General features: G+C 40.1%; 1 protein-coding gene across 1 annotated transcript; it reads left to right on the forward strand.

The window, feature by feature from the left end:
• Nucleotides 1–1,062: 1,062 nt before the first annotated feature.
• pde11al (phosphodiesterase 11a, like) lies at nt 1,063–18,009 on the forward strand. The gene is made up of 20 exons (XM_074653873.1): nt 1,063–2,853; nt 4,680–4,838; nt 6,005–6,094; nt 7,140–7,280; nt 7,434–7,498; nt 8,315–8,435; nt 8,664–8,739; nt 8,830–8,897; nt 9,034–9,126; nt 11,009–11,059; nt 11,257–11,403; nt 12,051–12,158; nt 12,635–12,744; nt 12,833–12,923; nt 14,029–14,129; nt 14,342–14,419; nt 14,517–14,580; nt 14,873–14,947; nt 15,117–15,200; nt 15,322–18,009. Exons 1-20 carry the CDS (start codon nt 2,053–2,055, stop codon nt 15,652–15,654), a joined length of 2,856 nt encoding a protein of 951 aa, XP_074509974.1. The 5' UTR covers nt 1,063–2,052; the 3' UTR covers nt 15,655–18,009.
• Nucleotides 18,010–25,897: the final 7,888 nt, after the last annotated feature.

Consider the following 25,897-nt stretch of genomic DNA (forward strand, 5'->3'; position numbering starts at 1 on the left):
ATCTTACTAGCCGGCCTTACAGCCACAAAAAAAGATGCTGGCATTGTGGTGGAGTCGTCCACATACTCTCACAAAATCAGTGGTTATCTATTTATCTTGTTGTAAGTATTTCAGTACCTAGGATGCATGATGCTAAAGACAAAACATATCATTATTAGTAATAATTGTATTATATTCAATTATTTATTTATTCAATGAATGTTTTGTTTTGAATGTGTTATTTTATTTGTTAATAATTTCCAATGCATATCCTTAAAAACAATACAATTTGACCACAAAAAATAGATATTTATGGGAAATTGGATTTAGGAAAGTTCGCCATGTAAAAATGTAAACTGAAAGAATAACAATATAAACTGAAATGTCTTCAAATTAGATTATGACACAGTGCAGCAAGTCCTAATACTGAACAATGAATCACTGTAGTTCATTGATTTCTCAGTGCTTTACACCACATGACCACAAAACTATTTATGTGAGTGTTTTCTGATCTGCCACCGGCATGGTTGAGGTTTGGTGACATTTGGGTGACAAAAGCCACTTGGTCAGAGTCTGCCGTCACGGGCTAGATTTTCTAAAGCCTGTAAACAGAGCCATGATAAGGTGTAGAGGTGTAGGTTTCTCTCAGACCACTTGAATTACAATATGTTGAAAGGTTATTATAGAATATTGCCAAATTATGCCAAAAAATTGTTGCCTACTGCCACTTTAAGGTTAGGGAAAATGTCCATGGTTAAAAGACACCAGCACTGACTGTTGCAGGGGTCTTCTATGGTGTCAAGGTCAGACTGTTTGTATGCAACCATCCACCCACATCCTACCTATAAGGGTCAGAGGGTCAGGGGCCCTTGGGCGGTTGCCTGCATTGCCCAGTTGGTAAAAAGAAAAACAACACATTTCACAACCACAGAGGTACTGTGTGGGTGTTTCATAGTTTAAATGTACATATTTTTCTGTGTTGGCTTGTGCTGTCCCTTTAAAACTAGCACATTACTCATATTACACACTGTACTGTACATTTAAAACAACTGTGTCCTGCCTGCACGTTTTAAATGTAGCCTTAAAGGTCCCATATTATAAAAAAGTGAGATTTTCATGTTTTTTATTATAAAGCAGGCTGAAGTCTTATATAAATACTGTGAAAGCATCGAAACACTCAATCCACAGGGAAATACACACAGCCCGTATTCAGAAACTCTGCATTTGAAACAAGCTGTCAGGATTTCTGCCCATTCGTGATGTCACGAATATACAATATTTAGACCGTGGACACAATTTTAAACGTAAAACATTCTAAATGTCTCCCAGTTTATTCCTCGTTGCAGTGTATGTGAATGACATCAGCTGACAGGAGGTACACATGGACCCAAGCTGTTGCCTAGCAACGCAATTTTGTTGCAATTCCGTCAAAATGCGCTAAAACGGAGCGTTTCAGACAGAGGGTAAATACAGGTATATTCAGGCTGACAGTATGAGGAAAATAAAGTTGTTTTTTTAACATTACAGCATGTAAACATGTTCTAGTAGAAACACAAAATACAAGTATGAACCTGAAAATGAGCATGATATGGGACCTTTAATGAAACATCAAATTCGTACTGGGTTTTGATTGGAGCTCTGCACAGTGTGAGTGTCTCTGGTGGTTTACTGTCGAATAAAGAGAGCGAGTGAACAGCCTGCCCTGCAGTTCTTTTTTTCCTCAGTTTCTAAGGTAGAATATATAGGCGCTGTGTTGTTTTTTCTACACCTCTTGCACAGTAGAAATCCCCCAGAGAAACAGCTCAATCTCGACTTGACTGACAGCTGTAACATCTCTCAGGGCTTCATCGATCCGGTCTCAAATAAAACTGAATGTGTTTGACCACTTTTGCTCCCAGTGTGTTTTCAGTGGAGAGAGAACACAACCAAGGACTGTGCTCATCATGAAGGTTGGATGAATGAATATTTTTCGAGGACATCACTTCTGTGAGAGGCTGCAGAAGCTGCATCATCCACTCGTCTTAATAACTCTTGTTGCGTTTGAGTGCCATCACTTGCAGCAGCTTTTCAACCATGACAACATTTGACTTCTCGGATATAGAGGCGTTTTTGGACTGCCACCCGGATCTCTTCGAGGAGTATCTGGTTCGGAAGGCGAAATGTGAGCAGGTGAGCAGATGGTTGAAGGAGCATCAGCCGTCCAAAGTGTCCACCACCACAGCAGAGGAGGAGAAGCGCACTGGTGCTGCTGCAGCCTGCAGAAGAGATCCTCTATGGCCGAGCAACACAGACGGACTCCGGCGCAGATCGTCCCACATGGAGCTGCGACGCAACTTCGCCCGGTCCAAAGCAACCACCGCACACAGGACCTACGATGAGCACGTCAGCCTGAGCGAACACGAAGAGTCCCAGTCCAGCATGAGGCGCCGTGCGCTCCTGCGTAAAGCCAGCTCCTTACCTCCGACCACCGCGCGCATCCTGAGCGCACTGCTGGAGTCCAGAGTCAACGTGCCCATATACGCGTCTAGTGCCATCGATTACAAATACAGGCTCAAGGAGACCAACGAGAGAGAGTTCTTCTTGGAGTTAGTGAAAGATATCTCCAATGATTTGGACCTGACGAACCTGAGTTACAAGATCCTGATCAACGTGTGCATTCTGGTGGATGCAGACAGGTGTTCGCTGTTCCTCGTGGAGGGACCCGCGCACAAGAGGACGCTCGTGTCCAAATTCTTTGATGTGCACTCTGGCACCACTGTCAGACCTTCATCTAGCACCTTAAACTCCAATGAAGTGCAGGTGCCATGGGGGAAAGGTATCATTGGATATGTGGCAGAGCATGGGGAGACTGTGAACACCCCAAACGCCTATGAGGTAAATGTGAGCCTACACTGTTAAGAATGTCCCAGTAAAATAACAGTGAAGAACTGATGGCAGCAGGGTTGCCTTTATGTTACTGTAAAATTAACATTATTGTCTATAGCTGGCTACAAGCACAGAATGCAAACCATAACAACATGTGAGTGAAGAACAGAGCTAATTCACTGATTTTACAATCATGTACAATGTACAAGCCTCACATGTGCAGATCAGGTCCCAGAATTACAAAAATACTGCATGAAACTGTTACTGATGATACTTTAGACAGTTGATCAGCAGTAAAGTGCTGTTTTTAATAATGCATTATAGTTCACTTATGGCCTATGAGCGTAATTAAACAGGTTTTCTTTTGTATTAACAGTAAAGCACTGTTTTTAGCAATAACAGGTTAATACTGTTGAAATCCTGCTGTAAATTAACAGCAATTGTTCACAGTGTACATGTATAAGACAAATACATATTATAGACTAAAGTTATAATTGATTATGGTAATGATGTATGACTGCTGTGGGGATACGTGTTTTTTCACCATTGGGAGTAAACATGGACACAAACAGGGGTGCCCCTTTGGCCATATTTCCTACACAAAAAAGTATCCACAAAAGTTCAAAAATAATATAAATGTGCACTCTGGCACCACTGTCAGACCATCATCCAGCACACTGAACTCCAATGAAGTGCAGGTGCCATGGGGGAAGGGTATCATTGGATATGTGGCAGAGCATGGTGAGACTGTGAACATCCCAAACGCCTATGAGGTAAATGTGAGCCTATAGATTTCTGTTGAAAAAATATTCATCCTTCCTGATAGCATCCCATAAAAATGTCCATTATGAAGCTCAAAATTCATATTTTCAAATCAGTTACACAGACAACCTTAAAACCTCTGGTTAATAGACTCAAAAACTTGCAAACAAATGTGTTATCAAATGTGTAGTATGCCTTGTTCATGTTTTATATGACACAACATTTGTCTGTAACAAAGTATTTAAAAAAGTCATTAGAGCTTAAGCTTGGCAATTTATGAATTTAGCACATTTAGGGGGTATATTATGGTAAGAACTAAATTATTTATCAAAAAAGAAATCTGATTTCTTCACTTTTTGGTTGACATGAAATGTACCCCTAATTATAGAATGACTCCTATACATGTATAGGACAAATACATATTATAGAATAATTGATTACGGTGATGATGTATGACTGCTGTGGGGATACAACGTTTTTCCCCATTTGCAGTAAACATGGACACAAACAGGGGTGCCCCTTTGGCCTGACATTTCCTACATAAAAAAGTATCCACAAATGTTCAAAAATAACTTAAATCTGTTGTTTTTTAACTCTGTTAGTTGAGCAAAGGGGTCGCTCAACTCAAAAAAAGGAGGAGAAAGACTATCTAATTACCTCAATTATGTCAGAATAAACAAATATATCTCTATAATAGTCAATGAAAAAGGGTAATCAAGCATTATAATTCTTCCCACAAGCCAGATCTGGTCTTATACACCACATCATTATATCATGGCCCTGGGCTGCATGGGAGGCTAAGTCAACATGATGATGCGGATGATCCTTGAGGTCTATTACTGCAATAGTGTAGATATGTGTCAGGGGTAGTATGAATTTCTGTTTATAGTAAACACAATAGGCCTCCTGCAGTGCTGTGAATTTCAGAAGTCAAACAATTGTGACTGGGCTGCTTTATGACATGACACCAGCGTGTATAAACATGAAATATTTCAAGCAATGTGCTGGCATTTACTGAAGTGTATGTGTGTTGATATCTGTGTAACATGTGATTATGTGACTTTCTATTCCAGGACCACCGCTTCAGTGATGAGATCGACAAGTTAACAGGCTACAAGACTCAGTCCATCCTCTGCATGGCCATCTGTAACAGTGATGGAGAAGTCATAGGTGTTGTACAAGCGATCAACAAAAATCCTATGGGCACACCCTTTACCGAGGATGATGAGAAGGTGAGCCTCTATTATGTCTCAGATCCGTGTGTTACCAGGGGATTTTCACATTCACGGGCATTTTATGGGTTGTTTAACATCTTCAGTATTATTGTGGTTGGTTTGACCATTAAGGGCATTTTAGAGATGGAGTTAAAATTGGATTCTTGTGGAATACACACACACACACATACACGCACAGCAACACTTATTGTACAGAAGCTCTTGAGCCATGCAGCCGAATACGCTGTTTGCACTGTGAATCTTCTTAATGGCCGTGGAGAGGGGCAAAGTGTTCCCTCGGAAGCAAAACCCCAGAAAAATGGAGGGAAGAGGTCAACCTGTTACTCGAGCGTGGAGCATTAAATATGTCTGGCTGTGCAATATATAGGCACACTTAGGAAACACATCTTGAGTGGATACACGTTCAATTGCCCCCTGAGCAATCCACTTGGGATGGGTTTGCTAGAATCTGCATGTTTTAGCTTTTATCTTCAGTTTCACAGCTCATAAATACATTTTCATTCTCAGTTTGTTGATGAGCAAATAATATATTGTGTATCTCCTATATGTGAAAAGTTTTGGTGTTTTGTTTAAGTGTGTAGCCAGGCAATAAAAAAGTAGATATGCACTTGACACACACTTTTGTAAACAACATCAAACAGTTTATGTTTCTTCACCTTTGCAAGAGTTCAGCTACACTGATATGCAATGGTTTGTCCACAAGGTGGCAGAATAAAGTTGTGCAAAATAATTTATTCTCATACATATGTTCTCTGGTGTCTACTTCAAAGAAATCACCTTTTAAACAAAGTGTGCAGTAATTTCAGCAATTTTTTTTAATGATTTTGCTGTATGTGAATCTAAACAAAACTCTGAATATCGTCAAACTGCTTTTGAGCAACAAAGACACTGAAATCTTGATCTGCCCGCTTATCTTGACATTTTTAGGGCCCCTGATGTCTCACTAAATGCCTTCTTTCTCTGAATCAATACTTCATTAACAGGGAATCTATTTGAGAGAAGTTTGTGCAGAGAAGCAGCTAACTCCATCATGACTTTACCCCCATCCCCGCTCAACTCTCCTTTTCTATTACCCAGTTTTATGCCCTTTTGTTTAGCATACAAATAGCTAACATTATTATTGATTATGCCATTCAACACTTTTTTTTGGTACTTTCACTCAGGTACTGCAGATGTATCTACCATTCTGTGGAATATCGATTTGCAATGCCAAGTTGTTTTCGGAGTCTCGCAAGGAGTATGAAAGGAGTAGGGTAAGAGAATGTAAACTGTGCAATTACAAACAAGATGTTTCGTTGTTTTGTAGCCACTAGATCAACAGTAACATTACATTTTTATACTCAAAGCTGCAGTGGGTAGACATGGAGTAAATATGATTAAAAAAAGTTATTTTTATGAAACAGTCACTATATCCTGACAGTAGAGCATGAGACAGATAATCTGAAAAAAATCATGTGCCTCTGGTGTCCTTTTTTCCGGAGGAAAATAACCAATCAGAGCCGAGCTGGAGCCTGCCATCTCTGAGCAGCTGTCAATCACTCGCGAACTCCGATCAAACGGTCAAACTAAGCAGCGCTGATGAAATATGAATTAATATTCTGTTACTATAATGCCTATTTCTCGCCTCAGATGTTTTAGAAACATCTTGTAGTGTAGATCAGTTGAGGAAATACCAAGCACCGCCCACCAGCCGGAGCAAACTTTCTCATTATACAGCTAAACAGTACACTACAAGATGTTTCTGAAAAGGCGAGAAATAAGCATTACAGTCACAGAATATTGATTCATATTTGATCAGCGCTGCCTAGTTTGACCGTTTAATCGGAGCTCGCGAGTGATTGACAGCTGCTCAGAGAACGGCAGGCTCCAGCTCAGCTCTGATTGGTTGTTTTCCTCCGGTCTGTGAAATCTTGTAGATGCCATTAGGAGCACCGGAGGACTAGTTTGATAGTTTGATCGTTTGATCGGAGTTCGCGAGTGATTGAGAGCTGCCTCTGATGAATGAACAGCCAATAGGAACGCTCTCTCTCTGAAATGACCTGTAATAGGCGAAGTCTCCCCTCACAGGCTCGATTTTTTAAAGCCTGAAAACAGAGCCATGAGGAGGTGCAGACGTCTAGTTTTCTCTCAGAAGGCTTGATTTACAATATGCTGAAAGGTTATTATGGAATCTTTGCCCAATGACGCCAAAAACATTCTGCCTACTGCAGGTTTAATTAAAAAATACAGATGTCAACATACATATGTCAACATTTTGCAATGCACACAAGTCATTAGTGTCCTTTTTTGTTGCCACAGGCTCTACTAGAGGTGGTCAACGACCTGTTTGAGGAGCAGACCGACCTGGAGAAGATTGTTAGGAAGATCATGCAGCGAGCGCTGACCCTGCTGCAGTGTGAACGCTGCTCTGTGCTTCTCCTTGAAGATATCGACTCACCTGTGAGGCTCTTTTTATGTTTTGTTTATTTGGCCTCACAGATTCATTTACTTTAACTTTTCCATTAGACCATGTAGCTTTTCTTGTGCAAAACTCTGCTATCTTTGTTGCTAAATGTCATTATCCCTGGTGGTGATGATACATGTCTTCTGCAGGTTGTGAAGTTTTCCAAGACGTTTGAGCTCATGTCCCCCCTGTGCAACATGGACCGTGACATCAGGTAAAAGAGACATCATGAAAAAGACTTCTAGGGGGATACTAGGGGATGCCAAAACAGCAACACACACCATGAATAGATACATATGGATGTGATGTGCATTCATACAAATCCATAACCAGTAAATTAGAGTGTTACCAGGCTGTTAAATGTGCGTTATCAGTGGTTACAAGGCTCATAGATGTGGGTCAGTAGGGCCCTGCTACGCCCAGTAGTAGTTTTTGTCATCTATTCAGATCCTCAATCATCGAAAGAAGGAATAAAAGAAGGCGACAGCGACATCTAGCGACCGTAGTAATAGTGATAGGAGCAAAAGTGGAAGTGATGCGCTGTAGTGTAGACAGCATGAAAAACACAGGGCTTTCACCCAAGAGACCGGGGGTTTGCTACCAACAACATGTAGTTGCCTTTTCACTTGAAACCTTTAATTGTAGTTATTTCAAGTCAAAACACTATGTTTTTCTATAAACTTAAGTGGTTTTGTTGCCTAAACCTAAAGACGCTGTTTTGTTTGTGTTCAAAACATAATATTTCATGCAGTTTTACAATATGTTAGAATGTGTTGCTTTTAAGTTTCACTTTCCCTTTTACAATGGGTGTAGCAGGCCCCTACTGACCCACATCTACAAGGCTTATAGCGACTGATAACGCACATTTCATTAAAAGTGCTTTATCAGTAGGTTAATGATAACAGTCAAATCGGGTGCCATAACACACAACTAGTAAGAAAAATCAACTCACTCAATATTTTCTGCTGTTGTGTTGCATGTTCAAGTGCCCCTGACCTGACTATTGTTTCCTGTCTGTGTTATTGGCCAGCCTGGAGAAGCTATCATGTTCCGATTGGCTGATCAATAACAGCATTGCAGAGCTGGTGGCCTCCACAGGACTGCCTGTTAACATCAGCGACGTGTGTCAGGACCCACGCTTTGATGCTGAGGTGTGTACACAATAGTCTCCCTATAAGGCCTGTTAGAGCTCATGGACACATACATGCTTGGACTGCAGCAAGTAGGCTCAGACACACTACACAAACATCATTAATTAAATTAATAATTAATTCAATTTTAATTAATGTTCCAGTCAAAGAAAATGTGCGCCCGGGCAGGTCTTTAAAATATAAATTTCTCAAACAAACATAAACTCCAACGGTCTCCTCTATTTACAGGCGGATCAGGCTTCGGGGTTTCACATCAGATCAGTGTTATGTGTCCCTATCTGGAATCGAACTCATCAGATTATTGGTAAATTGACCAGAAATAATAAATTTTTTTCCTCACTTGGAAAACAGTTTTCATGTTAAAGACAACAATGTGTGTGTGTGTTTTCTGCAGGGGTTGCACAGATTCTGAATCGCTTGGACAGGAAGACGTTCAATGATGCAGATCAGAGACTGTTTGAGGTTTGTTTATGAAATTTCTAAATACAGCTGTTCCATCAAAACTTTAAGTGTTCATTGTTGCATTGACTACACATTATGCCAACTTTTTGAGGTTCTTTTTATGTGTTTTTTTTCTCTGGATTTTGCTTGTATACAGGCATTTGTGATATTCTGTGGACTTGGAATCAACAACACGATGATGTACAATCAGGTTAAGAAGACGTGGGCCAAGCAGTCTGTAGCACTGGATGTAAGCTCCGCAACACACTGATTACAACATTTTTTATTTTTTTACCAACACTGCACCACTTTAGAAGACATGAGATATTTATATACATTTGTTTGTATTAGGGCTGTCAAATTTAATGTGATAGTAATGTGTTAACGCAAAATCATTTTAACGCCACTAATTTAAAAAAAAAGAACAACACATTAATGCAACTTGAGAGTTTTAGGTTGTAACAGGCTCAGTTTTAAAGCTAGAGAAGATACTGCTATCAAATGAAAGTAGAAAACCTATGGAATCCAATGGTACCAACCATGTCATACTAGCTTGTCCCAAAGGAGGTTAATAACTCCAAACTTATGCTACATTTTGGCGAGGAAAAACTGTCATGGCCATTTTCAAAGTCCCTTGACCTCTGACCTCAAGATATGTGAATGAAAATGGGTTTTATGATAGTCACATGCAGTTTTGGGGCAAGTCATAGTCAGGTCAGCACACTGACACACTGACAGCTGTTGTTGCCTGTTGGGCTTCAGTTTGCCATATTATGATTTGAGCATATTGTTTTATGCTAAATGCAGTACCTGTGAGGGTTTCTGGACAATATTTGTCATTGTTTTGTGTTGTTAATTGATTTCCAATAATAAATATATACACATTTAGTTTGCATGAAGCAAGCACATATGCCTACTCCCATGTTGATAAGAGTATTAAATACTTGAGAAACATTTTAAACAGATAGAAATGTTCGATTGATTTGCGATTAATCACAATTAACTGTGGACAATCACGCGATTAATCGCGATTAAATATTTGAATCGATTGACAGCCCTAAGTATGCATGACTTTTTCTTGTCGTCTTATTGTTTTTTTTTCTTCTTTTTTCCCATCATTCCAGTCTCTTTAAAAATGTGACATATCCAAATTACAAAAATAATACAGAGGTAAAACTACAGAGATATTACATAAATACATCATCCACTAGCAACCAGTCCTTTCAGAGCACTTGACAGGTATGTGGATGTATTGTACAACAATATTCAAACGATATTGCATTAAAACATGCTCTAAATAAGCTGTACATGAAGTAAACATCAGTACATATACATTTAACCCTTATATACATTAAAACATGCTTAATGAAGTTTAACAATCACTACTGATGAACTGTGTACAAGTTGTGCTTTGAAATGGACTAGCAATCTTGATATGCAACAAGATGTATTTTCATAGACTGCTCTATGCAAAATACTATCCATTCTGTTAAACCAAAGATTAATTAAAACAATCTAAATTACTCTGAATAAAATACTCTAAAATATAAACAGATTTGTGTTACACCCCTTAACATCTATTCAGAATAAGTGTATGAGAAAAGAGTAATTGAGGAAAGTGGTGTCACTGATTAATCTTAACACATTCTCTCCACATTCATTAGCGACTCCATCTGTGTTCTGCTCCGTTGCCCGGTATCTAACCTGAGCGGTGACATTATCCACAGCAAACATGGCTCTGCTTCTCTACCATAAATATTTCAGTTGCTTTCAATAATTCATGATAAATACATGTACCAGCCTGCTCACCTCTCATCAAAGGCAACACACAATCCTGTATTTCTGTCACATAATCTTTGCTGTTTCTTTAAACACCTAATGGATTTTCTTTTCTATCAGGAGACCTAAGTATAGCAACAAATTGGTTTTAAAGCAGAGATGTACTTTGTTTGATCCTGATTATGTAACAAGAAGATAGATGGCATTGAAATTCTTGGAATATATTGATTACCTTCTGTGTCTCTTTAAGGGTTGGTCTTATTTAATGTAGGGTTTTCACCTCATTAACATTACATCAGCATCGGAATCAGTTTTCTATATCTCACTGTTTTGCATGATTTCTTTTTTTTCAGATGTTGTCCTACCATGCTACCTGTTCCAAGGTAGAAGTTGACAGACTAAAGGTAATCTCAGAGAAAAACAACATTCATATTTGCACATTATCACTATGCTAACTTCATGAAATGTATGAAATCTGATGAGTGTGAATGGTTGAAGGTGATTTGTTATTTAAAAACTGTCTGCAAATGTGTTTTAGTGTTTTTGTTTCCCCACTTGCTGCCACTGTGTGATTGACAGCTCTGTCCTCTGCCCCCCTAAGGCAGCTAAGATCCCCCTGAGCAGTGAGTTAGGCATCGACGAGTTTCACTTCAACGACTTCTCTTTGGACAATGACGCCATGATCACCGCGTCACTACGGATGTTTCTTGAACTCGGTGTCGTCCAAAAGTTTAAAATTGACTATGAGGTGAGGCCCTGGAATATGTCTTATGATATGTTAGTCAGGTGCAAGAGTCCACAGGGTATGTATGTATATTCAGCCCGTTCTCATTCTCAGGGCGTCAAATACCGATGTGTTGTCATACCCCTTGGCGTGTGATACCGACGCGAAAGGCAACTTTAACCGGGATTTCAAGTAACTACAATATAAACCCATCTGCGTCAATATTACGCGCTCAGAGAAAGTGGTCGGCGAGTGTGCTGATGTAGTTTAAAGAGCGAAAAAACACATGTATGGAGGGCAGGAGGGGTGATCGATGGGTCCAACAAACAACTGGCTTTCCCCCCGGATACCGCCGTCAGTGTCCCGTTTGAAAACACCAACGTGTTGTTTGTCTTTGTGTTCGAGGTAATGTTAAGTTTCACTTTCACTTTACAAATGCAGTAATTTTAAGCCAAACCATAATGTTCTTTCCTAAACCTAAGTAAGTGGTTTTGTTGCCTAAAATTAATTCACAGCGTTAACCACATGTTTACTGCAACCGTAGTGGAGCATCATAGTTTGACGCGCTGGGCTACCCAGTGCGTTAGAAGTGACGCCAAGGGGTCCTGACAAAGCATTAGATTGTGATTAGAACGTGTTGGTGTATCACCTGTATGTCTGTCTTCTCGTAGGTTTTGTGCCGCTGGCTTTTGACTGTGAGAAAAAACTATCGAACTGTGGCGTATCACAACTGGAGGCATGCCTTCAACGTGTCGCAGTGCATGTTCGCAATGATCACAGTAAGTGTCAAGACCTCCAACTTCTTCCATGCCAGATTCTTGTGTCACATGTTGCTCCCTTCAATCCCTCTTGGTGTTTTATTTCACTCCAAACTGTCTAATACAGTAAAGACAAATTTCCACCAAAATAAAACAGTCCAAACGTACTCTTGATGAGGATAGCAAGTTTTCGAGATTATTTTTAAAGCCTGTCATGAGAAAAATAAGTCTCAGTGAATGTAGTAAACTAATCAATCAGTCGCTGAACAAAAAAATCACAGGAGAAACATCAGTAAGAGAAAATTCAGAACATTTGGGTTTGTATCTTATCACATCTCATCTCATCTTATCTCATCCCATCTTCTCTCCTCTCCTCTTCTCTCCTCTCCTCTCATCTCCTCCTATCATATAGCAATAGCTACAGCATAATTCAAATTAAACAGAATAGATAGAGAATGGATGGATAAGAGCGAGCCGATATGCTTTACTTTCGGCAGACAGCCAATTTCCAGGATGTCCTGTCAGAGGCTGAGATACTGGCTCTGATGGTCGGCTGCCTGTGTCACGACTTGGACCACCGAGGCACCAACAACGCATTTCAAGCCAAGTAAGTGACGCATGCCTAAAGAATGATGACGAACAGAAGGTGTCTTATGGGTGTCTTGAAAGTGTCACTGCTCTGTTTTGCCCTGCAGGACAGGATCTGCTCTGGCTACGCTCTACGGGACGTCAGCCACGCTGGAGCATCATCACTTCAACCATGCAGTCATGATCCTACAAAGTGAGGTCAGACCAGTATTTCTCATATGATTATAATGCTCATGTCATTCAGAGATTTACTGCATTAGCTGAGTTTTCCAAAGTTTGCTGCTTTCCTTGATCAAGGAGATGCAAGTGTTAAACTTGAAGTGATATAACATTTTGAGCCAATTTGGATTAGCCACTGAATTGGATCCTTTTTGCTGTAAGAGAAGCATCATACCAATAGCTTCAATATCACATGGCGTCATGGTGTTATTTAATGTTTGTTTTCTAGTCTGTACAATTATGGCTCAATGCCACATACCACAGCCTTGAGCTAGTCTGCAACATACTGCCCTAGGTGTTACAGATGACAGCCAACTCAACAAGAAAAAACACATACAAAACAACAGCTAGAATTACCACCTTGCAGTTGTATGCCTCCGCCAACCAGTCAAGTTTCAGTTTACATCCATGTCTGTCCAAAATATCATCACTTTATTGATTAGATATTTGTGTGAAATTGTCATAATTAGCATATAAATTATGGAGTTATGGCCAAAAAAATTGTTTTGTGGGGTCACAGTAACCTTTGACTACCAAAATCTATCAGTTCATCCCTGAGTCCAAGTGGAAGTCTGTGCCAAATTTGAAGGCATTTCAGAGATATCGCATTCACACGAATATAGGACGTATGTACAGATGGATGGACAACCCGAAAACACAAATGTACATTATAAAAATAGCATAAAAACTTATAAGAAGCACCTGACCATCAATGATGTTTGATCCTTCTTTGGAAATTTGATGTGTCTTAGAGTTCTGGGCTACCATAAAGCCACCGGTGAGCAGCTTGAGCTTTGGGACAGCGCTGGCAGGCTGCAGCAGTGACTACCAGTGGTGTTATGAGACTGCTTTGATCAGTTTGACCATCAGGAACTGTGTTCTCTATTGATTTCCTTTAACAGAGGACAGAGAAAGTCTATACACATTGCTAATTAACATTCATAATGGGAGCTGCATTGACAGTGAGCGATGACTTTACCAATGCATTGGCTGTAAGGAGATATTTTAGCCACTATAACTCACCCTTGCTTGCTTTTGTGTATGTGCCTACTCTATGCTATTGCTTTTTTTCTTCTTCTCACAGGGTCACAATATCTTTGCAAACCTCTGCTCTAAAGAGTATAGCAACATGATGCAACTATTGAAGCAAGCTATTCTCGCCACAGACCTTACTTTGCACTTTGAGTAAGTGTCTTTTTTAATAGATTCAGAGTTGAAGTACTTCATTACTGGTAAAAAGTAAAACAGAAATAGATTATTACAGATTATTGGATAAATTCATACATGTAATTAGAAGATTTAACATTCAGATTTCTGTTTGGTGAAAACAGTCTTTGAGTGTATTATTTTCCCTTTTAATATTTCCTGTATCCTTGGCTGTCTCATTGCATTGTAAGGCGCAGAAACAAGTTCTTTGAGTGTGTTCTCTCAGGAGAATTCAGCTGGACAGATGAAGGACACAGAGAAGTTCTCAGGTTTCTACCTTTGTGCTGAAAAACAACTTTCCTGTTTCAAAATCACTTTGAAGAGTAAAACAAGCAGCTAGAAATTATTTTTTGATGTCATCAACAGGTCCATGCTGATGACTGGATGCGATCTGGGCGCTGTCACTCGTCCTTGGAAGATATCAAAACAGGTTTGATGTTTCTCGCATCTGTGCTTTTATGTTTGAGGGGTTGGAGATGTAAATATATAGGTGGAATTTGGTTAAAAAAGGACGTTTGCATGTTCTACCCTTTTCATTTAGGCTCCAGAAATGTGCATGTTCTCCCTGAAAAACAACAGAAGTGTCCTTGCTAAATCACTACATGTATATTGAACTCAAAATATGGCAAAATGCAGCTTTGAGCCCATGCTTTTACATCAAAACGTTACATCATGTTTGAGTAAATTAATGAAATAATGATGGATGGCATTTATGTCCCAAGGTTGCAGAGCTGGTGACGAGTGAATTCTTTGAACAAGGTGACAGAGAGAGGTCTGAGCTTAAGTTGACCCCAGCAGTAAGTAAGCTTTCAAAGTCTTATCTTTCACTAGGATTTTTTTTTACTTTAACTCATACAGTTTCGAGCATACACTCAAACCATGTTCTTAATGTGACCTTTTTTTCGTCAAATGATTATGATGAATGTTTTTGGTCGTGGATGACAGAAGATTATCACCTCTCTGTAGGCCATATTTGATCGCAATCGCAAAGATGAACTACCGGCCTTACAGCTGGAGTGGATAGATGGGATATGTAAACCCCTTTACGAGGTAGGTAACCCTTGATGTCTTAAGTTCAACTTGTACTGCGGGTCTCATTTTAAAAATCACAAAAATAGAAGCATTATTTGGGAGTTTGAATAACAACTGTTCTCTCCTGTGTCGCTCCCAGGCAATGCTGAAGCTCAACAGGAAGTTGCAGCCGATGGTCGATGGGATGGACGCCAATCGAAACAAATGGCTGGAGCTCAGCTCCTCCAATCAGGAGACCCGCAGAGCCTCAGTGTCCAATCAGAGTGAGGAATCAGATCAGAGTCCTGAGCCCCATGAAGCAGCAGTAACAAATGAACACCCAGACTCCACAGAGACTCTGAAGCCAGTTGAAAACACCATGTTTGGGTCAAAGTCTAAGAGCAGTCAGGACCTGAGGTTCAGAGTAAACCAAGGTTCATGTGATGATCAACCAGAATCAGCTGGCAACATCATATCAGCAGGAAAGAAGTAAAGCAAGCTGTGTTCAAGGGTAACTTTGGTATTTTTCAACCCTGGACCTTATTTTCCCATGTTTTTTTGTTTAAGTGACTAATGGGGACAACACTTTTTGAAATTGGCTCAGTATTGAGGGATAACTCTGTAACCGTCAGCTGCTAAAACGAGCTACAAGGGCGCCGCATCAATTCTTTCACACACATGTACAGGCATTTTGGGTTGCGCCATTGTTGTTGGAGGTGCAAACACTGGAGGCAAAGGTATGCAGCGCACAATGCAGCTGCGAGGGTAGAGCGTGACGTCACTGTGTGTAAAAGAATGTAACGTTACATCCACTAAAAGTTCTTTACTACTCTTTACAGCATTCTTCCCCTATGGGTATAGATAGGGTCACAGCACCCACAGGAACACAACCAGTCTCTGGAGCTTCGTGGCCTTGCAGCAGCTGGTTCACCGGTAGGCCATTGAATTAAAAGACCTCATCCACATTGTCAGAATCATTTAAATATTCAGCCATGACATTTTTTGTCCTCCGACGCAACAAACTCTGCCTGGCTGGCACCTGCGTTTCCACCATGGATGTATTCCACCATTCCACCGTTGTCTTCCGGCAACGCGTCACCTCGCGAGATTTCAGAACAAGACTTCTCCTTGGGCGAGACTCTTTCCATAATGTCAGACATTTATAATAACAATCAGAGCATGTCCAGTTTGAAAAATACCGAAGTTAACGTTAAGTAGGCTATGGGTTTATCCATTAAATGGCTCACATGGGACACTTCCCATACCCTGTGACTGTCTAACACATGCACTACCCAAAATGATTTTAAAAAGTCTGGGTAAATTTGCAGTTTTCATCTGCTGAGCACATTGCTTCTCCCAAGTGTCACTGTGTTAAACTCAGGAGCGTGAATAATTCCTGTTGGTTAAACAATATTTAAAGGGCAGTTTCCGAATTCCCATTTCTACCTACCTACCTACCTACTTACCTAGCTATCTGAATGCTTTTCATGCCTGAGATGTATAAGAATGAGAGACTACTGTTGAAACCAAAGAGGGCCACTTATTACTGTAATGGGAACTGCCTCAAAACCACAAGCCCACTGGAACACCTTTACAAAACAAAAACAAAAAAGGAATCACTGTGATTTCTCTCACATAAAAACACAAATTGCCATTATGAATGTCGACCGGAGCATGATCTTGTTCCTGAATGTTTCTCACTGTCTTACCTCAGTTGCAAATCTTTGGCTGCATGGCATTATTTTCAATGTGTGTAGGTTAACCGAGCCTGCGGCCGTCAACTTGTTCTGTGAATTGCATGTGTTTATCATGAAGACGTCGTATCTCTAGGTAAGGAATAAGGCCAAGATGTTAGTGTATTGATTTTGTAAGGAAGGTCACTGATAAAATCCAAACCCTTCAGGGCTGATTGTGTGCGTCTGTGTGTGTGAGACCTCCTAATTCCTTAAAAATGTTGACACAAATGAATACAAATGGTTTTATCTTATGGGTCTGAACGTAACTTACTGTAAAGGTATAGTTTCTGTAATATTTGTACAACATTGATTCTTTATTTCCCACCTGAGTGAGAAAAATCTGTGTGTCTGCAATGCCTAAATCGAATTTCCGTTTACAAGTGCCCACATGTGACTGTGATTATTATTGATAGGTGAATGAGTACAATGCGTTACAGTAAACCCTCAGGATGTCAGGGATGACTCCACACATACAGAATGCATTAGCTGAGCAACGTTTGGCTAATCTTATTGTTCCATATATCTATAAGCTGCAAACATCAGCATGAAAAACATCAATGAGTTTAAGAAGGAAAAATTCTCCAAAATCTGAACTATGACTTTAGAAGACTTCAGTTTTTTACATACAGTATGTAAAGAAATGCCTAAATAGAAGTTGTAAGGTTCTTATAAAGCAGAATATGTATATACAGTAGCTATGTATCCATTGTTTGAGATCCATTACAGTATTTGTAGTTCTGGGCAGCATGCCGATTATGTTGAAACTGCATGTATCATGTTTGATATTGACACTGGACATTATCTTGATGCCTTTGACTGCCCTATGAGATTTGCTTTGCATGACGTTTCTGTAAGGGAAATACTAAGTGTTGTTATGTAAGAATTTTGTCGCTGCACTATTGTTGTTGAGAACAGATAAAGATTTCTATTTTCGATCACAGACTGTACCAAAATTATACACCCATTATTTTTCATACATCGGACTCTATATTTATGCAAGATGTAGAATTGGCATTTTCTCCTGCTATTTATAAACCGTCCACTAAAAAGACATTATTAGAGAAGACAAGAAAGTGCTACATTTCAGATAAAAGGGAGTACATCAACCTCCAACTGGTTTTGTGAATAAAATGCTGTGGCATGAAAACTGATTATTTGATGTAATTTGTGATTTATGTAGATTTCCAACATTGCAACCAACTGAGTACCCCTCCGCTCACTCCTCCCTTTCCAAGACTGCGTTAACGTGAGCTGCCGACTGCAAAACCGTGGTAACGGCGTTCGCCTCGCTCAGAGGCCATCCTTACCATAATAACACTATTTTAGGAGCAACGGAAGTCAGACGGCGGCTGGCGGTACCATGGTTTTGCACGCTATGGCTCACGTTACCGCAGTTTCACAAGAGTGTTGGAGAACTACGGTGGCCTTCAGGTAATGTAAAAACATGAAAGGCTCTCTCTAGAGCCAGTGTTTGGTTTGTCCGTTCAGGGCTACTGTAAAAACATGGCGGACTCCGTGAAGAGGACCTGCTCCCTATGTTGATATGAAGGGCTCATTCTAAAATGGTAAATGGACTTGGACTTATATAGCGCTTTTCTAGTCTTCCGACCACTCAAAGCGCTTTACACTACATGTCAGCATTCACCCATTCATACACTGGTGGCAGAGGCTGCCATGCAAGGTGCCAACTTTGCCCATCAGGATCTAATCTAAATACTCATTCACACACCGATGACTATGCCTTCGTGAGCAAATTTGGGGTTAAGTGTCTTGCTCAAGGACACATCGACATGTGACCTGGAGCAGCCGGGGATCGAACCACCGACCTTCCGATTGGTGAACGACCTGCTCTGCCCTCTGAGCCACAGCATTCTACACAGCACATTCTAAACTAACGAAAACACAACAATTCTTAGTTTCAGGTATTTATACACTAATGAAAACATAGTTATGAATATTACATTGCATTTCTGCTAATAGTTACACACTGCTCCTTTAATTGCTGACAGTAGATTATTAGAAAGCTTACTGACATGCAACAGACTGTGAACTGGACTCTGATCCATGAATGCACTGTAATAGTCACAAAGTGATTGACAAAACAAACTAAATACATGAATGAATATGGCTAAAGAAAAAAGAAATATGATGATGTTATATGATAGACCTACTAAAGTAAAGAACACTATCTACAAAATATAAAGTGCATTGTGTTAAGGAGAGGGCCAAGGCCAAGGGTGCATTCAGCCAGTGCTCCAACAGGGGGAGCTACGCCCGAGAACCTATCAACGTTGCAGAGACAACCGTCATGAATCCACAGTACCAAAAAGATGATTCAATTCGATGCACTGAGAGATGTATGAAGGAGGTATGTGAGAGACTGCCCACATAGTTTATCAGATGTCAACATTTGGCTGTTTGTCATTGCTGATTATCACAAGTTGAAGTTGGAAATATTTCTTGTTATTGTTTGTGTCACGCTTGAGTCTCCGTGGATATTAATAGCTTTTAGTGACTGAAATACAACATTTGCATTTCTGATGCTCTGCACCATCTGCTTGGAATACCTTAAGAACAACAGAGTTCAATATCCATAAAAAAAAGTTAACTAGCGCTCTCCAAATCATCTCATCATGGAGCTGAAAGAACAAAAGTTCATCTGTGAATCACCAGTGAGATAAAAAACCCACTTGTGACCTGAAAAGTGATGCTAAAGGTTAACTCATCCACAAAGCCAACAACACACAGCCCCAGCCTCGCAGTGAGCACTTTGTCGAGAGAATCTTTACATATTCATACAGTCTCTTTTAAATTCTAACATTCATCTGCGGAGAGTGTTTGATGTTGATTTTAATAAGGCAGCGAGGTGAGGCAACAGCAGCAGCAGCAGCAGCAGCAGAAGTGTGCAAAACTCAGTGCAGCTCGACGCGCATGCCGCCGCCAGCTGCCAAGCCATAGCCAGAGCCGGGCCTTAATCTATAATTTAACATGGATTGAGTTTATTCTCCTCAGGGCCGATGATCAGGGGAGAGCCGGATGGAGAGAGGAGGGAGAGCCTTCCAAGCTCATTTTGGATACAGGGCCACAGACTTTGATCTCTCTCCCCCTCTCTCTTTTTCTCTTCTCCTGTTTTTTCTGTTTTATCTCCCTCACACACAGAGACGCAATGTCCTTTTCTCCCATTGAATCTGACTTTCTGTACTATGTGTACACACTGACAAACAAAGCACTAAATGACTGGGTGAAAAACACCCCTGAGAGACTTGTGTAATAAACTCTAAGATATTCATACACCTAGATTGTATCCGGAGTCGTTTCTTATGAGACGGAGGCTGAGAATAGAAACCAAACGATCAGGCGATAAACTTCTGAAAATGAGTTACAGCGAAGGTATTAAACATTGTGCGTGTAAACATAATCACGGTAATGAGATCACTCTTTACTGCCGCTTTGTAAATCTAGAGGAAATGGCCTATATCCATTTTTAGAAGCCAGAATGTGGCGAGCAAAGCCATGCAAATGTAATGGAGTGAAGTAGACTATAAATATTAATACATACTCTCAATACTAATGGTAATGTGCCAGGAATAGCTTTGTTTGCCTAGTGATTATTTATTCTGTTTTGTGCATATATCTTTTATGCGACAACACTGAAACTCTATTATGAGTTTTAAAAAAAAGATAGCAGTGGCAGGCATCAGTGTGATGGTTTCAATAATCCTATATTCACCAGCACATCATGAAGGTTAGAGCGTGAACACAGTCAACAGAAAACTATTGGGCAGATAAATAAATGCAAACACTTGAATGGTTGTAAAAAAAACAAAAAAAACACTATATGAGTGGCTTTTCTATGTTTATTTCTATAAAAGTAAGCTGATAATTTAGCATTCACTGTAAAAATCAAAGCTTGTATTAATCATGCAAACAACTGTGAAAGCAGGAATATTAGCAAAATTGAGATTCAGAGTTTATTGTTGACCTTGGAAACAGTTGACAAAACAATCTCACCTTAAAGGTGCTAAATACGAATTTAGAGCTTTTCATATTGCCTCTCAAAGGCTCTCAACGTGGCGACGGCGAGCAGCCAATGGTGCTAAACAGTGCAAACAACGGTGAAAGTGCTTCCACGATACCGACGTCAGTTGGGACGGCATTATCAGCAGTAACTTCCATCACAGGATCAGTTTGCGTTGGTTCAGGGGACTCACTGAACCCCCTAAATGCATCTATTTTTTATAATAACGCAGAACTAATAATTTATTGTAATGATGAATAATATCAACCTCATTATGTCTTCTTATCAACCAAATAAGAAACCAACAAGATAGGAAGATAGATTTGTGGTCTTTTCATTTACTAGCCTAATAACATTGGACCCTCTCTGTCCACGAAATAAAAATGTTCTGGTACACCATGTAAACAAACCACGTCAGACTGGAGACGTAACCACTTAAAAGACGGGTGAGTACTTGCTATTTTCCGACAGAAAACACAGGTTTTATATTGCAATAGCCTATTTACTGAAAATGACATACAATACAGACAACAGTAGCCTATGTAAACTTTGAGGCGATCTCCTGGGTGATCTCCCTCCAGCCAGCTGTCACCTAATAGGTGTTTGGAGTGAAATGAGAAAGTATTCTACAGGCCTAGATAACTCCTCATTTCAACTTCATGAATCAGCCATTCCTCGTCAGTTTCAGCGTTTTCAAAGCGAGCGACAGGAATAAATAGAAACAGGACATCCGGCAAAAGTTCAGCTCAAAACGGCACGCTGCGCAGCGCTTCGTCGCTCGCGGCAAGGTAGTTCATTCCAATAGAAAACAATGCAATTAAACTGATTTTGTCACTGACGCTCGCTTACGTCGCATTCTGTTTGGAGGCTGAAATAATGTAGGCTACACGAATCCCAATACATTAGACCTCTCTGCGATATACACATTACATTCCCAACCTAAAAGGTCAAACTTCACTTATGTCTAACATGCACTAGAAGCATATGTGGCCGGCCCGGGAAGACATTACTCCTCTATATCTTTACATAGCAACTAGTTGTTTGCTGTTATATTAATGCTTTGGATATCGAATTAAGCACCTTTAACATCCATTTAGTAGCTTTTGATCATCTTACATTTGATCATCATATTAGCAAAATTGTTCTTGCTGTGAGTAAATTGCTTATAGTTATACATGTGAAGATCTTCTGCCCAATCAAACTTTCACCAGTGAACAAATTCAGTTTTTTTTATTTTGTTCGTGCCGACTGCCACCAGACTCTGTATATGGGTGGTTGAACGGATGATCTCCTACTGACCAAGTGGGGATTCATCATATATCAAACTGTCTGTTTTATGAACATGTACATTAAGAGACTACAGTGTGCAGGCTGTATCAGTACCAGCAGGGGGCTTTGATCATAGCTCCAGTGACAGGGGCATTAACCACTGTACCATCACTGGGTCCCAGATGGTGTTTTGCAGAGCCAAGACTTAACAGACAAAAAGTACAAAAGAAGTGAAGGACAGGCTGTCATTATGAAGTATGGTGGGTTTTAACCTCGCGATTTACTGTGGACATGAATAGAGCTGTTCTTCATCCCTGTGTGCAGAGCGTCAGTCACTGCCACCTTAAAAACAAGCCTTTGAACATTTACAGCTTGTCATAATTTCACTTTTTCTCAGATAAGTTGTCCAGAACAGATGCTCGTGGTTGATTATCCTGACAGATAAATCAAGATGTGCTGTACTGCCTAACCTTTGAACCAACCACTGTAGTCAGTCAACACCTCCTCCCTTGATGAGGCTTATAAGAAATGAAGAAAATACTGTATATCTGCCCTCCTCTGTCTGCCCTGGACTGACCACAGCTTGCTGTGAATCCCCCGTGGAACGACTTTCTGACATTTACTTGAGTGGAATAGGCTCCTGTTAAATCCCCAACTGCTGAGGGCTGTTTTTTTTTTTTTTAAATCAAGCATTCATGCAGTCTTTAAGTGCAGCTCGTCTTATTTGGAAGTGCTGTCCCCCAGTAGTCACATGATGGCTCAGTGGAGATTGGTGCGTGTTTGCTCTTTGCCTTGTCGGGCTGTCTGTCATAATCAAAGCATCCTCACTGTTATGACATGGAGATGAATAATTGATTCACGCAGGCGGCTCACTGGTTATGTAACAGCAGACCCAGTGAAGCATCAGACAGGGCTCGAGTCTGACGCTGTGCTGCAAGTGAAGACAGAAATGTTACAGCAACTTGTTGATTTTTGCTGTGTGTGTGTGTGTGTGTGTTTAAATGAACACAAGTCATCAGATTGGTGTGATTATAATAATGCACACTTCATGAATGTAGAGATGTTAAAGCAGCAACATCACATCACGGTGCATGACGCTCTCCTCAAAAGGTGCAGATTCAGGGACCAGAGCTCACATTGGAAGCATTTTAAGCAAACAGTTGCAAGATTCTTGAGCAGTGATCTCTCACTTGGCAAGCTGGCCAGATCCTAACCCCTGTAACGCTGGCCTAAACTGTACACATATACATACATGTATGTTATTCCATTCTGATGAGGATGCATTACTCTTACTGCACACTATTATGAATGACTCCTGATGAGTTCTATGATGTGCAGGCTGCAATTTGATGGTTAGTGGCAGTCTAGGTACTGTGTCTATGTGCATGTAGAATGGCAACAGCCTGTGTTTATGTACTGTATGTATGCACTATGTTATGACAAATTTCCTTTATTAAATAACGTCTATCTTATCTTATCTTATGAATATTTTACTCAGACATCTGATTAGAACTGAAATAATAACCAAAAAGTGTTTTTTGAAGTCACATTTACAGATCTGATGTATTGGGGATTTCTTAAAAAATGATTCTCTACTATATTAGGGTTAAAATGATTAGTTGATTAATCAATTGGCAGAAAATTAATCAACAACAAGTAAGTCAAGTTAGCCCCTCAAATGTGAGGATTTGCTGCTTTTCTACTTTATGCTGTATCATTGGGACTTTTTGAGCTCTAGGAAACTGTTATGGGCATTTTCACTATATTATGATGTTTAAAAAAGCAAACAATTAATCGATTAATCAATAAAATAATCATCAGAATAATGGACAATGACGATAATTACAGGTTTTTTTTTAACTTTAGGAAAGACCAAAGCAAGATTAAAAAGTTTGAAAGTTTCATGTTTGGTGGCAAAGATTTCCATCTGGACACAAAAGCATGTTATACATTAACATACTTGATGCATTAAAGCAGCAGTATTTAGAATTGGAGCAAATATGATTAAAAAAAGTTATGTTTATGAAACGGTGAAACTACGCAGCCATGTTGAGATCAGTTGAGGAAATACCAAGCACCGCCCACCAGCCAGAGCACAAACTTTCTCATTTTACAGCTAAACAGTACACTACAAGATGTTTCTGAAAACATTTGAGGCGAGAAATAGGCATTACAGTAACAGAATATGGATTCATATTTCATCGCGCACTGCCTAATTTGACAGTTTGATCGGAGTTTGTGAGTGATTGACAGCTGCCTCCATTGAATGAACAGCCAATAGGAACGCTCTCTCTCTCAAATGACCTGTGATTGGCCAAAGTCTCCCGTCACAGGCTACATTTTTTAAATCCTGAAAACAGAGCCATGAGGAGGAGCAGAAGTCTAGTTTTCTCTCAGAGCACTTGATTTACAATATGCTGAAAGGTTATTATGGAATTTTTGCCCAATGATGCCAAAAACATTCTGCCTACTGCAGGTTTAATATAGTCAGGGGTAGTATGTGTTAACTTGTATGTAGATATTTCTGAAGAGGTTGTACAGCCATGCTGCTACTTGACATTTTGTTTAGTTTTGCTTCCCTCAAGTGGTGAATAAGAGCACTGACAACATTATTATTTCCAATGAAAATTAATGTAGAAATCAAGCTGAATGGGGTATTGAGAATAACAAAGCATTATATGTAAGTAAGAAAAGTATCACCAGCTATGTAACGCCCCACACCACAACTGAATTGCACTGAAGCGGAATTAGATGACAAGGGAATAAAGAGAGAAAGAGAGAGAGATAGAGAGATAGAGAGAGAGGGCGGAGCATGTGCTCTTGACCAATGCAATGGATTTGACCAGAGACTTTGAAAAGAAAAAGGGAGGGAGGAAACCCAGAGTATCCCCCTGTCCTGCTGACAGCTGGAACGCCCCCTCCCCGATGACAGACCAGAGCTGGATTCCTTCAATGAAAAGCCCTTTGATTGTTGGCAGGAACTCCTCTGGTTTGGCTTAATGGCTGTCAGCTCTGTCAGGTGATGGACGGGCGGGTGTTTCACCCCTAATAGAAACAAGCCCCTCCAGCGAGCTGCAGACTTTCAGAGAGCAGGACCTCTGCCAGTCAACTTCTAACCTCCTCCCAAACAGATGGAAACAACCACGAGTGAGACGAAGGAGTGTAAAAGTGATGCAAATTTGGCCAATAACTCCTAGTCACAGAAGCAAAGAATGAATATACTGCTATATCAAGACGGGTGATGTTTTCTTGGCCATGTTTACAACTTTTAAATGTCCTTGTGAACATCACTGTGTGACAAGGATCAATATCTTAATATCAAATAAAGCTACAGAGATAAATGTCTTTGAATTTAATTTGCAAACACTTCACTTGTGTTGACTCTCCTAAAGGCAGTCACTCCGTTATTCAACAAGGCCAGAGAGACTTTTGTTTGCCTCTCTATCTTTAACAAAAAATGGTTCTTTTTATTTATAGGCTTGATTTTGTAGATCTGTACATTTTTACTTAAGGGGAGACGCCCCAAGCAAAAACATTGTTTATCATGCTTTGGTCAATTTGGAGATTTTGGGCTATTTTGCTTCCATAACATATCTTCTTCACTAGTGGGAAGAAAACATCCAAAATACACATTTAGGTGTTTATTTTACTACACTTTATTTGTTGGGGTCTGTAGATCTCTCCTAAATTCACCAGAAGTTAGCATTAGATAA

This window comes from Sebastes fasciatus, chromosome 12 (assembly GCF_043250625.1).
Source record: "Sebastes fasciatus isolate fSebFas1 chromosome 12, fSebFas1.pri, whole genome shotgun sequence".
Taxonomy (NCBI): Eukaryota; Metazoa; Chordata; class Actinopteri; order Perciformes; family Sebastidae; genus Sebastes; species Sebastes fasciatus.